This window comes from Phodopus roborovskii, unplaced genomic scaffold (genome assembly GCF_943737965.1).
Source record: "Phodopus roborovskii unplaced genomic scaffold, PHOROB, whole genome shotgun sequence".
Taxonomy (NCBI): Eukaryota; Metazoa; Chordata; class Mammalia; order Rodentia; family Cricetidae; genus Phodopus; species Phodopus roborovskii.
In genome coordinates this window covers 1,508,398-1,520,406 of record NW_026125554.1, presented here as the reverse complement: position 1 = coordinate 1,520,406, position 12,009 = coordinate 1,508,398, and the positions used below count along the sequence as shown (strand labels likewise).

The 12,009-nt window shown below is 56.5% G+C and overlaps 1 protein-coding gene across 1 annotated transcript; it reads right to left on the bottom strand.

Annotated features, from left to right (window-relative positions):
* Window positions 1–4,176: 4,176 nt before the first annotated feature.
* On the bottom strand, window positions 4,177–10,699 carry Mex3d (mex-3 RNA binding family member D). Its single transcript, XM_051177384.1, has 2 exons — window positions 9,653–10,699; window positions 4,177–5,910 (listed from the first exon to the last, which is right to left on the bottom strand). The coding sequence occupies exons 1-2, from the start codon at window positions 10,485–10,487 to the stop codon at window positions 4,517–4,519; spliced, it is 2,229 nt and encodes a 742-aa protein (XP_051033341.1). The 5' UTR covers window positions 10,488–10,699; the 3' UTR covers window positions 4,177–4,516.
* Window positions 10,700–12,009: the final 1,310 nt, after the last annotated feature.

Genomic DNA, 12,009 nt, shown 5'->3' with positions numbered 1-12,009 from the left:
ACTTGCTCTGTAGACCCCTCCCAAGTTCTGGGATTAAACGTGTGCATCACCACCACCAGCTCTTTGGTGTGTTTTAAGTCACGTTTTTTGCTTGTGTGTATGGGGGGGTTGCTATGATACCTGTGGAGTGCAGAGGACACATTTATAGTTGTTTCTCTCTACTCCAGCCCTCAAAGTTAGCATCAAGTACCCTCACCCACCAAGCCTCAGCTTGTTTTTATAAAATGTCACTGTGTCACCCTTATTAACTTGGAACACACAGAGAGCCACTTGCTTCCTGAGTGTTGGGGTTTAGATTTTATTTAATGTGTATGCTTACATATATGCCCGGCACACACTGAGACCAGAAGAGGGTGTCAGGTCCCAGAAGGTGCTGGAGAATGAACCCTGGTCCTCTGTAAGAGCAACCAGTGCTCTAACTGGGCCATCTCCCGGGTCAGCTTTTGATCCTTGATGAGCTGTGTGTGCAGCAAGCACGGTGCACGGTGTCCACACCTGAATGTTAAAGGAGCTGGGCAGTGGCACATGCCTTCCTTTAATCCCAGCCCTCGAGAAGCAGAGGCCAACCCGGTCTACAGAAAGAGTTCAGAACAGCCAGGACTGTTACACAGAGAAACCCTGTCTTGGAAAACCAAAATAATTTTAATAAGAAAAAAAAGTTGGAAGTAGAGTGTGACCCCAGCACTCAGGAATCAGGGGACTTCGAGGAGATCCCCTGTGGGAAAACACCTGCCATGCACTTGGAATCCACATGAAGCTGGACAAAGCTGTGTGTTGGGATCTCAGTATCCTGAGATTAGTGGAGAATTCAGGGTGGCTCAACGGGTAACATTTGCTATGCCAGGCCTGCTAATGTGAGTTTGCTTCCTGAGAATGGACTCCTGCAGGTTGTCTTCTGACCTTTGCAAGCAAGCACACACACAAAGTAACTAAACAAAGTACCGGGGCTGGAGAGATGCCCAGTGGCTGAGAATACTTGGCTGCTCTTGCAGAGGACCCAGGTTGGATTCCCAGCACCTGTGTCGAGTGGCTCATGACTGTTGTTCCAGCTCTGGGAGACCCACCACCCCTTGTGGCCTCTGCCAGCACTACACATAGAAACACATTTAAAAAAATAATTTTTTAAAAGTTTGGTTTTTTTTGAGACAGGGTTTTTCCAGCTGTGAGCACTAGCCCCATAGAGAGTTTGAACCAGTCAGTTAGTAAGAACCTATCTAAAAAAAGAAAAAGAAGAAAAAAGAAAACTAAAGGAAGAGGGGTGGAGAGAAACTCAGCGGTTAGCAAACAGGCTGCCCCCACAGCAGATGCAGCCGATTCCCAGCTCACAACCACCTGTGACTCCAGTTCTGGGGAACCAATGCCCCCGTCTGGCTTCCTCGGGTACTGCATGCCCTTGGTGCTCAAACATGCAAACCGACCTAAAACATTAAATTTTAAAAGAAAGTAAGGGCACATATGAGATTAAATGTGCTGTGGTCTCAGGCTGACCTCTGACTTTTGCAGAACTGCTGTGACACCACCTACCCCACTAATATACATGCAGACACGTGCACCCAAGAGCATAAAAATCAAAATAAGTAAGTCTTGAAACTTAAAAGAGGGTAGGGCTGGGTGGTAGAGCCACGCTCAGGTCCCTACAGGGGAGTGCCACAGGGTCATGGTGCCATTTGGAACTCTCTAGGACCCCTCCAGGCCGCCCATGTGCCCTGTCCTGTTCCTGAGCCCTTGGCTGCCTGAGGGTTATTTTCTCTTCATTTCCAAACTGCGGATTCTTGGCTGCTGCCATCTGCACACCCTCCCACACATAGCCAGGCTACATGTCCTGTGCCCCTGGGTGACCCTGTGGCCATGGCCACATTCCGATGCTGACCTGCCACTCACCTTCATGGCCTTTGGAATTGTAGTCTTGGGTTAGCGCTGTGGGGACAAAGCCTCAGTGGAGTCGCTGAGGCATCAGACTGATTCTGTAATTATACGGCTGAAGTCTCAGGGTCCTTGGGCTGTGTCCCAGGCCATCACCTCAGGCTCTGACTCCTGAGCTATCCCACCCACTATTGGCTCCAAATCCTGTCCCAGCCTCCTGAGTGCTGGGATGACAGCCGTCCCAGCTCACCTGGCTTACCCAGGGCCCCATGCATGCTGGGTAAAGGCTCTGCCCAGTCACGCCCCAACCCATCCCTATTCTGCTTTTTAGTTTCTTTCATGAGACAGGTTCTCATGCAGAGTGGTGAGTGGGTGGCACGTGACCCAGGTGAGTGACACAACAGGGGCCAGTCTCTCTTCCCTGGACACCTGTCACAGGATCTGGGGCCCTAAGCCAGGATGACCTCCAGGTCCTTCTTTTACATTTTTGAGACAGGGATTCCCTGTGTAACCCTGGCTGTCCTGGAACTCACTCTGTAGCTGGCCTCAGAGACCTGCCTGCCTCTGCCTTCTGAGTGCTGGGGTTAAACGCATGTGTCATCAAGACCACCCAGGGGTCTCCAGGCCCTTCTTTGCTTCTAGAAAGGTCCTAGTGGAAGGAAGGCTCTTGGGATTTATCTTTCTGTGTGGCAGAGGTAAGGCTAGCTCTCGTTAAAACAGCAGTCCCCAGCTCCCAGGATAGGAGGTAGGCTGCAGGAGACACCCCATTTCCTATGGGGTACCGTGTGCAGCGGGCCACCCCTTCCTTCTGCGTGCCATGGTAGCCTGTCACCTCCTCCAAGAAGCCCCCAGCATGCCTAGCTTTGCCCCTCCCCTCCTTCTGTGGATTAGTCCCTAGTAGCTGGAACATTGGCAGGAAGGAGGCCTGTTAGTTAATACATTCTGGGGTCCCAAAGTCGAAAACAATGGGAGGCCGTGTCTGACCCCGACCAGGTGCAGGTCACGTGAGCTGCCTATAGGCTGTGCAGTGCGCTCCAGGTTCCCAGCTTTGTGAGCTGTCACCCATGCTGGGGTGGGCTTTGTGACACAGCTGTCCTTGAGTCGTTTCTCTGACCCCTATTGGTTCACCGAGTTGCACTTGGTGATGGCCTCACTTGTCATGCGCTCCATACACAGGGTAAGTAGAAGTGTGCTGTGTCCTCCACCCCCACCCCCACAGCACCTCCCTGACCCTTGCCTGATGTCAGAATGGCATGACACCCATGTCACACATTCCAGGTTTTTGTAAATGGATGGGTGGTATCTACTGATCAGCAACTTACTAGTTGGTTATTCCCTCATCCAGCTGGGCTGTCTTGGCGGGCGAGGGCAATTCCTGGGATGACTTCCGGGTGGATGGTAGGTCTGCTCACCAGGCAGATATCCTGCAAGGGCACTTGCCTTTTCGTGGGTCTCAGCTCATATTATTATGGTGGGGGCCAAAGCATCAGGCACATACCAGGGCTAGTTCTATCTCAAAACCCACTGATTTTTTTTTTTTTTTTTTTTGAGACAGTGTTTGTGTAGCCCTAGCTGTCCTGGAACTCACTCTGTAGACCAGGGAGACCTTGAACTCAGAGATCCACTTGCCTTTGCCTCCCAAGTGCTGGAATTACAGGTGTGGGACACCATAGCCCAGCAACTCCATTTCTCACAGTTGGGGGACAATGAAGAGAAGCACAGATCAGCACCTCCCTCCTCCCACACCATGTGGACGCCAGCGCTTACATATAGGAAAACAACTTTATTAAGAAGGCTGTCAAGTCCAAAAATAAAACTCTTGATACAATTTTTTAAACCCTTAAATCAGTTCAGCAAATATATAATCAGTGATTTAGCTGTCAAAGATTAAAGGTCCGTTGCTTTATTTAAAATAAAATATATTTTAGTTCTTAAAATTTATTCCGTAAAGTACATATATCTAATATAAATTCCCTACATATACACAGGAAATATGAAGTAAAAATAACAATAAAAAAAAACTTTAAAAACCTTTTTAAAAAACAACAAAAAAAAAACCGCAACACTGAGTCTTAATTTAAAAAAAAACAAAACAAAACCAAAAAAACCACAATAAAACAAAGCCTATAAATTTGTTGATGGGACACCCCTTAATACCCTCCCCTTGCCCTCCTCTGGCCACCCCGTGGCTGATGTATACAAAATGGTATATATTTGCCCCAAAAAAAGGGAGTGTGTGTGAGTGTGTCGAGGGGTAAAAGCCACCTGCCTTTTTCTGGAAGTTTCTACAAGAATCCACACTGTTAAATCCAGTGAGAGTTGTAAATATCGTGTTATTTTTTTGTTTTAAGATCACCCCAGAAACGGGGAGGGGTGTCTTAATAAAAAGTGCAAACAGAGAATTCTCCGGTTTTATTGTCACCGGTTCACTCAATACTGTCACTTGTCAAGAGCGGAGGCGCTGCCGCTGGGCCGCAAGCTGATGGCCTCGACGCCTGCTGCAGGAGTTAAAGCTGTTTGCGACACGCGTGGGCCCCTCTCCCTCCCCACCTCTCCCAAGTCAGGCCCTGCCCTGTCCCCCCTCTCCCACCCCTGAGGTCCAAGGACCTCCTGCTTGGGGAAGCCAGGGCCACCCCGTGAAGTAGGGGTGAAACTAGGAAAAGATATGAATGGCTTGGGTAGCAGGTGTGCGGCAGGCGGGACACTCTGGCTCACTCTTCCCACAGATGCGGACAGCACAATCCATGCAGAAAAGGTTGTGGCCACAGGGGACCAAGGCGGCCATGGCCTCACCTTCTGCACACACCACGCATTCACGAGCCAAGGCTGCTGCGGGTGGGCTGGGCACTGCTGCGGATGCAGAGGAGTTCGCTGCTGTGGTAGATGGCTTGTGGTTGCCCTCCGAGGCGACGGTGTCCAAGGTGGAGGACACGGGGGTGGTGCTGGGCAGAGACGGGGCCGTGGAGAAAGTGGTGCTGCCGGAGAAGGGCGGGAGTGTGCTCTGCGGGGGTCGCCAAGGCACAGCACCCACTGGATCCGGGACACCTCTGCGTGCCAGCGGCAGCTCCAGGCTCAGTCCTCCAGGCTCGGGCAGCGTGGGTGAGTGGCGTGGCGTGCTGGAAGCCCCGCTGCTGCTGCGCCGTGTGCCTGCACTGGGTTGTACGGGTGCCCCATTGACTGCAGGGCAGCCGCTGAAGGCTGGCAGGGGTGCAGCTCGCTCAAAGGGTGCCCAAATGGTAGCCGTGGCAGGCACAGTTAGGTCCAGCGCAAGGAAGTCAAAACCAAAGTCGCAGTCCTCGGGGGTGGCTGTCCCCGTGGGGGCTCCGGGTCCGTCCCCACCAAACGTGAAGCCCCCGTTGCCTGAGCCCCCATAAGGGCTGCTGGGACTCGGGTCCGGTAGGGGTGGCCCTCCGCGGCTGCCCACGTAGAAGGGCTCAGGGGTGCTGGCTGCGCCCAGGACGCTGTCCCCACGCAGGCCACTGGTGGTGGCTGGGGGCCTCCGTCCCGGGTGGGGGGCCTTGGCCCAGAGGCTGGCGGCGGCTCCCAGCAGGTCCAGACACACGTCGGTACCATTGGCATGGAAGTCGCTGTCGGGCCCTGCGTCTGTAAAGGCCCCGGTGCGCAGCGTGATGTGCGCCTCGATCTCCTCCCGCGCACGGTCCACGTTCTCAGGCATTCCGGTCACTGCGAACACTGGCTCCTTGTCACGACCAGGGGTCACAATGTACGTGTGCGTCCTTTGCTGGATCCGTTTTATGGTGGCACCCTTAGGACCCACCACCAGCCCCACCACGCGGTAGGGAACGCGCACCTGGATGGTCGTTTGGCCGGGCAGGTTGGGGGGACCTGCGGTGGCCCCCGACAGCCCGCCTGCCTTGCTGCGGGTGGCTCGGATAAGCGAGAAGTGCTCGGCGGCCGACAGGATCTCGCGCTTGGCCATCTCCACATCCTCCTTGCGCCCAGTTACGATGAAGACTGGCTCCTCGCCACGCACGGGAGTCTTGATGTAGGTATTGGTCTTTGCACGCAAAGCCTTGATCTTGCACCCTAGGAAGACGGGAGACACGTGACCCAGGACACCCAAGCCTGATACATCCAAGTCTGACCCATCTTCCGCAGTCTGTCCCCAGACACTACATGGACCTCCTAGCCTGAGCTCATTGCCATCTCTGGGTACAAACAAATGGCCAGAAGAGCAAGTCCCCAGCAGGGAAGGAGAACTGGCTTGAGGGTTAGAGGGTCTGCTCAAACCACCAAGATCAATGTGGTGGAACAAGAGAACCAACTCCCATTTGACCTCTGACCGCCTTATTGTCTTGAATCGGCTCCCCTCAGGGATGAATGAATGAAGGAAGGAAACCTGGTGTAGCCTCCTCAGAGTTCAAACCCACCAGCTGCGGCTTGACTATGTCCCTCTGCAGTCTTAGTAGGAATTTGATAATCAGCATAAGAGGACTCAGAAGCCATGTCAGGAGCCTGCCACCAACCTCAATGGGCTTACCCTGAATGTGGTGGCACACTCCTGCCACCCCAGTGATACCCAGTCTCATCTCAAGCACTGGTGATGTGGAGCAGGAGGATAGGAGTTTGAGGCCAGCCCGAGCTAACATGAGCACTTCTTTGGGTCCTAGACCCTCTAACAGCAGTGTGCGGGGTGGGGAGCTGTGGCACAGGGAATTGGACTCCTGGGCCATAATTCTGGGACACTGAAGGGGGGGAGCTTTGCCTGTGGGCTGTAGACATCTCCCCCACTACAATCCGAGACGCTCCAGCTTGGGGGAGGGGGTGCGGGATGCCAGGCAGGCGGAGCTGGAACACACTGTCAGCACTACCCAGCACAGAGGGCTGCAGAAGGCAACAGTGTTGCTCTCGTCTGCAGCAAAGCAGAAGGGAAGCAGGGGACCAGCAGGCCAAGGCTGTGTGCACCATGACCACCACAACTGGGGTCACCTCTCACCAAAATGTGACCAGAGTTTCCTTCCACCTCCTGGGCTGGGGTTGAGGCTGTTCCCCCACCTGGCTACATGTCTTCTTCCATGGGACCCCATAACAAGCTGGTACCCAAAGCACTGACACCCCTAAAGTGCCCCAGGCTTGTCCCTGATCTGGCTGCCCTGGTGGAGTCTAGTCTGTTCCCAGTTCAGGCGCCCCTTACAGCAGAGAAGGTTTACAGAAACAGCCCAGTTCATAGACTGACTTTCACACAAGAGCTGGGATTCAGGTGTGGGGGATGGTGGAGGCTGGGGACAGGCTTGTGAACCTGGAGGGGGAGGCAGTAAATGAGGAAAGGACCCCCCCACACACACACACACAGCTGCTACTCCTTCGTTGGGCCCACATGCCTTGGCCCAGATGGCAACCTTAGGTAGGGCCCTAAGCACCAAGAGGCTATAAGAAGGTGGACATGTTGGCATACACTGGTCACCTCAGCACTCAGGAGGCTGAGGAAGGGACTGTCCCAAGATGGAGGTCAGCCTGGGCTACAAACAAACAAAAACTGGATCTAGGCCTGCAGGGGTGTGGACCAAAGTACCCTCCAAACTATTCTTCAGCATGATGTCAGGGCACAAGCTGGCCTTGGGCCCTGTTGCTCTGGTCAGGTGTGTAGGTCACATAAGGGAACGTCTTCTGTGTTCCAGGGGAAACGGTATACATGACCTGGGTGTTGACTGGTGAGCTTGAGTAGTTCAGGGAACCAGCCCAGGGGAGAGAAGGGGGTGAACACAGGGACACAAGGGCAAGGGCAACAAGAGACGTGACTGATGACTTGTCAACTTGAGTCAAAGCTAGGCACACCTGGGAAGAGGAATCTCAACTGACAACCTCATCCATCAGACTGGCCTGTGGGTATGATTTGTGGGGCATTTTCAAGATTAGTGATTGAAGGGGAAAGGGCCTAGCCCCTGATGGGTGAGGCCACCCTGAGGGTGGTGATCCTGAGTGCTCAGAACGACTGAGCAAGCCATGGGGAGCAGCCAGTAGGCAGCACCCTCTGAGGCCTCTGCTCCAGGTCCTGCTCTGACTTCTCTCAGTGATGGGTGGTAGCTGGGAGATTAAGTCTTTACCCTTTTCCTCTTGGGCTGCCTTTGGTCAGGGTTTTATCACACACAGCCACAGCCAGCCAGCTAGGATGGATGGATGCATTTGGGCGGGAGTGAGGCTAGCATCATGTTTCCACATTCAGGTGCCCTCCCTGTGGTCTGAGCCCATTACTCAGTACATACTTGTACCACAATGAACCAGGATTTAAGAATACTTGCTTAGTGTCCCGTGTGGGGGCACCCAGAACTCAGTGAGCTCTGCCAGACTTATGAGGGCCAAGAACATCCTGAAATCCCAATTACACTGCAGGCAGGGTCGAGCACAGAGCACCTGGATTTGACTGTCCGCCAAAGAGTGGTCAGCTGTACGTTTACACACTCTGTGGCAGGACCTACCCCAGGAAGAGGCGGCAACCAGGTTTAGGACAAAAGACTACAGGCCTTTGATTTCCACAACTGTCCACACAGACTCCGAACAAATCGGGAAAAGCTAGCCCAGGGTGGCAGAGGCTCCCTACACAAAGGGATAGCTGGCTTACTCTATGATCTGTTCCCATTTTCGCCTTTGCCACTCCTACCCACGAGCCCTTTGGGCACCGAACAGTTCATTCTCAGAAAGCATGAAACAGGTAAAATGAACGACCAGAAAGGTAGGAGACACTGGCTGTGACCCACCTACCAAGAATTAGGGAAGGTGGCCATGAGGTGTCCCTGGCTGCTGGAGGGTGACAGCTGACCCTGCAATTCAAACTACCCACATCCTCCATCGGTTACAGAGAGTCTAGAGATGCCTGAGCCCCACCCTAAAGTTCTTACAACCAGGTGGATCCCCATCTCAGAGGGTGGTGCTGGGGCAGGCTACTGTGGGTGGGGAATGCAGCAGAAAGTTGGGGGCCACTGTTATCCTGGCTTGTGGATATATGAAGGGCCAGGCACTGCCCACCACCCTCATGCCCGCCCCAGCAGCTCAAGGGCCAATGAGCAACGGCTGGCCTGATGTCACCGTGCGAATCTCAGCCTGGCTTTCGAACAAAGAGAACAATGGGGAGGGCAGCAGAGACACTCCCCAGCTCCACAGTGCTGCAGCAGGGACCCCCAGACTCTGGGTAGCTTGGATCCCTAAGCCCTAGACTTGCCGGGGGTCAACATGTCAAGATGGGCTCAAAGAGGGGTGCACCTCATTGGAGAGCTGCAGCCAGGAGGTCCTCCTATAAATTCCAGATTCTCAAACTCAGGATACGCCTAGGGCTAGAGCCCTTTTCTAAGGCGACCCCTTAGGGCACTGAGGGAGGCACCTTCTAAGCTACTACACTTCCCTCCTTAGCCTCCAGGCACCCTCCCTGGGATACCAAATCTGAGCTGGCCCCGCCCCATGTCTATGGTGGTGGTGGTGTGGGGGGGTGGAGCACCCACTGCCCAGCCCTGGCTGCCGCTTCTGAGGGGCCCGTGTTTCAGGGTGTCCCCAGCTAAGGCACATAGACTGTGGCTGTCCCCAGGAACCCAGACAAAAGCAGCAGCAGTGACCATAGCTTGGGCTGTGCCCAACTTCTGCAGCAGCCGGCAGCTTTGAACAAAGGCGCCAAGGAATCCACCAAGGCCTAGAACCCACGCGGGGCGTGTCCTGGGTCTCCTGGTCACATCCACACAGGGTTAGACTAAGCCAGAGCTTGTTCCTTCCTTCTCCCAAAACACACCCCCCTGACATCTATTCACGTGCAACCCCCACCTCCTCGACGGCAGCCACTCACCCTGACGACCCACGATCTCCGCAACATGCTCCGAGCTGGGCACCGGCACACACTCGGTCATATTCACGCTCTTCTTTCGACTGCCGATCACGTTCAACTGCTCAGCCAGCAGCGTCGAGGGACCCAAGGCGCCCGGGTGTGGCGCGAAGCTGGCGAACACGTCTGGGGGCGATGGCCGGGGGCTCACGTCGGGGTCCAGAAGAGGCAGCCCGCCGGGGGCTACCGAGGAAGCTACAGCCATTGTGGGTGCCAGGGTCACCGAGTGTCCTACAGTCACTGAGGGTGTCAGTGCCATCGAAGGTGCCACGGTCACCGAGGGTGCCACAGCCATGCAGGGTGCACAGGTCACCGAGGGTCCAACGGCCATCGGGGGTGCACTGGTCACCGACGGTGCCAGCGCTATCGAGGGTGCACCAGTCACCGAGGGTGCCAGAGCCATCGAGGGTGCACCAGTCACCGAGGGTGCCAGAGCCATCGAGGGTGCACCGGTTATGGAGGGTCCCACGCCCATTGAGGGCGCACCAGTCACCGGGGGCACCATGGCCGTCTCGAGTTCGTCGGGGGGCGCGGACCCGTCCTCCTCGCGCTCCGCCGCCCCGTCCGCGCTGCGCGTAGCCGTCCCCTCCTTATCTCCGGGGCGCGCGCCCCCCAGCCCGAGCGCGGACAGCTGGTCCAGCGCCAGGCGCAGCGCAGCGGCCGCGTCGTCGGGCTCGGGTGGCGGCCGGGGCGCGGCATCCTCCGCTCCCGCGAGTGCAAGGTGCGGATGCCCGGGGTCGCCGGCGGTGGTCCCGGTTCCCGCGCCGCCAGCGTCGGGCTGCCCGCTGGAGCCCGGCATGGCTTTAGCGCTCGGGCCCGCGCCGCCGCCGCCGCCCGCGCCGCCCTCCGCGTCTGCGAGCTCGGCCGCCGGCCGCCGGCATCCAGCGGCGGGGCGGGGACGGCGGCGCGGGGATGCTGCGGGGACGCGGGGCTGCGGGGCGGTGGCGCTGTGGCGGGGCTGGCGACGGCTCCTGGGCGGCCGAGGCGGCGGCGGCGGCGGCGGCGGCTGCGGCGGCGGCAGCGGTGGCACGGGACGCTCGTGCCCTCCCTCCCTCCGCCCTCCCGCCGCCCCGCCCCGGCCCCGCCCCGCGACGTCACCGCAGCCAACAATGGGCACCGCCGCTGCGCACGCGCGGGCCGGGCCGACGGTCACGTGTTCGACCCTCCCCCCCCCCCAGCGTGCTGGCACGTGCGGGAGGCGCCGCAGGTGGGTTGCGGGAACCCGGGATACTCAGAGCCTCCTTTTTGCGTCCCAGGGAATCTGGGGAGGGTCGTGTGCTCCAGGGGCCCTCCCCATCACCTCTGGCTTTCCCGGCCGCCCAGTGCGCGCCAGGGGACCTTTGGGATCTCTGGGATCATCTCGCGGTCACACTTTCCCCTCCACATCCCACTCTAAGAACGGACTCTTTCCTGTGCGCAAAAGTTTGGTGTCCCCCTTCCTTGTCTATCTTCCCAAGTCAGTCCCCGCCCTTCGAAAGCAGAGAATTTCTTCCTTGCGCCTGGGGACATCGGGACCCTCTAGCAGTGATCACCTCGGGGCCACACGGTGTTTTCTCTTTCCCACCTCACTCTTGTGTCAGCTCAAAGGCTTAGCTATGGTCCTTATCCTGTGCCTGGCTTGCCCCAGCTTGTCTCTGCTCTCCAGAAGCCCGGGGCTTATACCTTTGTGCATCTGGGGACCCTCTCATTTCGTGTAGCACGGTGCTTCCCGCCCCCCATTTCATCCCCAAAGTCATGGAACTTTTCTCCACGCAACAGGCTGGCGTCCCTCTCCCGTGCCTGTCTTCTCCCAGCTGCTCCGTTCTTCCCTTCGTGGGGCCTCTACTCCAAGCACATGTAATGACCTGGGGTCACTTAAGATATGACCTTCCATTTTGGCATCATGTTATCGCAATCCGCTGGTGGGTGGGCTACCTCTTGGCATGGTGCCTAGGCAGTCCCTGGGGTACTTTTCCCCAAGTGAAGCCTCCAGTCCCAACATATTTTTCCTTGGATGAATGTACCCCCAAACTTAGACATCATCCCCTGGATGGGGCTCCTGGGGTGAGTAGCTTGTCACCAGCCACTGTCCACTATCATTGAGTCCCACCCTCACCTAAGGTACCTGGGCTCTGAAGGAAGAGAACTTTGTTCACAGGCTCTGTCCATCCAGGGCCACCCTGTCCCCAGCTTGGTTCACACACCTCAGCGCTCCTGTTAAGATTTCTCATGATGAACTGATGGGGAACAGGATGGACCTTGCCTGGGTCCCTACTTATGGCTGATTGCAACCTCAGGCCAGTTGTGTGGGTCTCAGGGCATAGGCTGTCCCATTCCAGCCA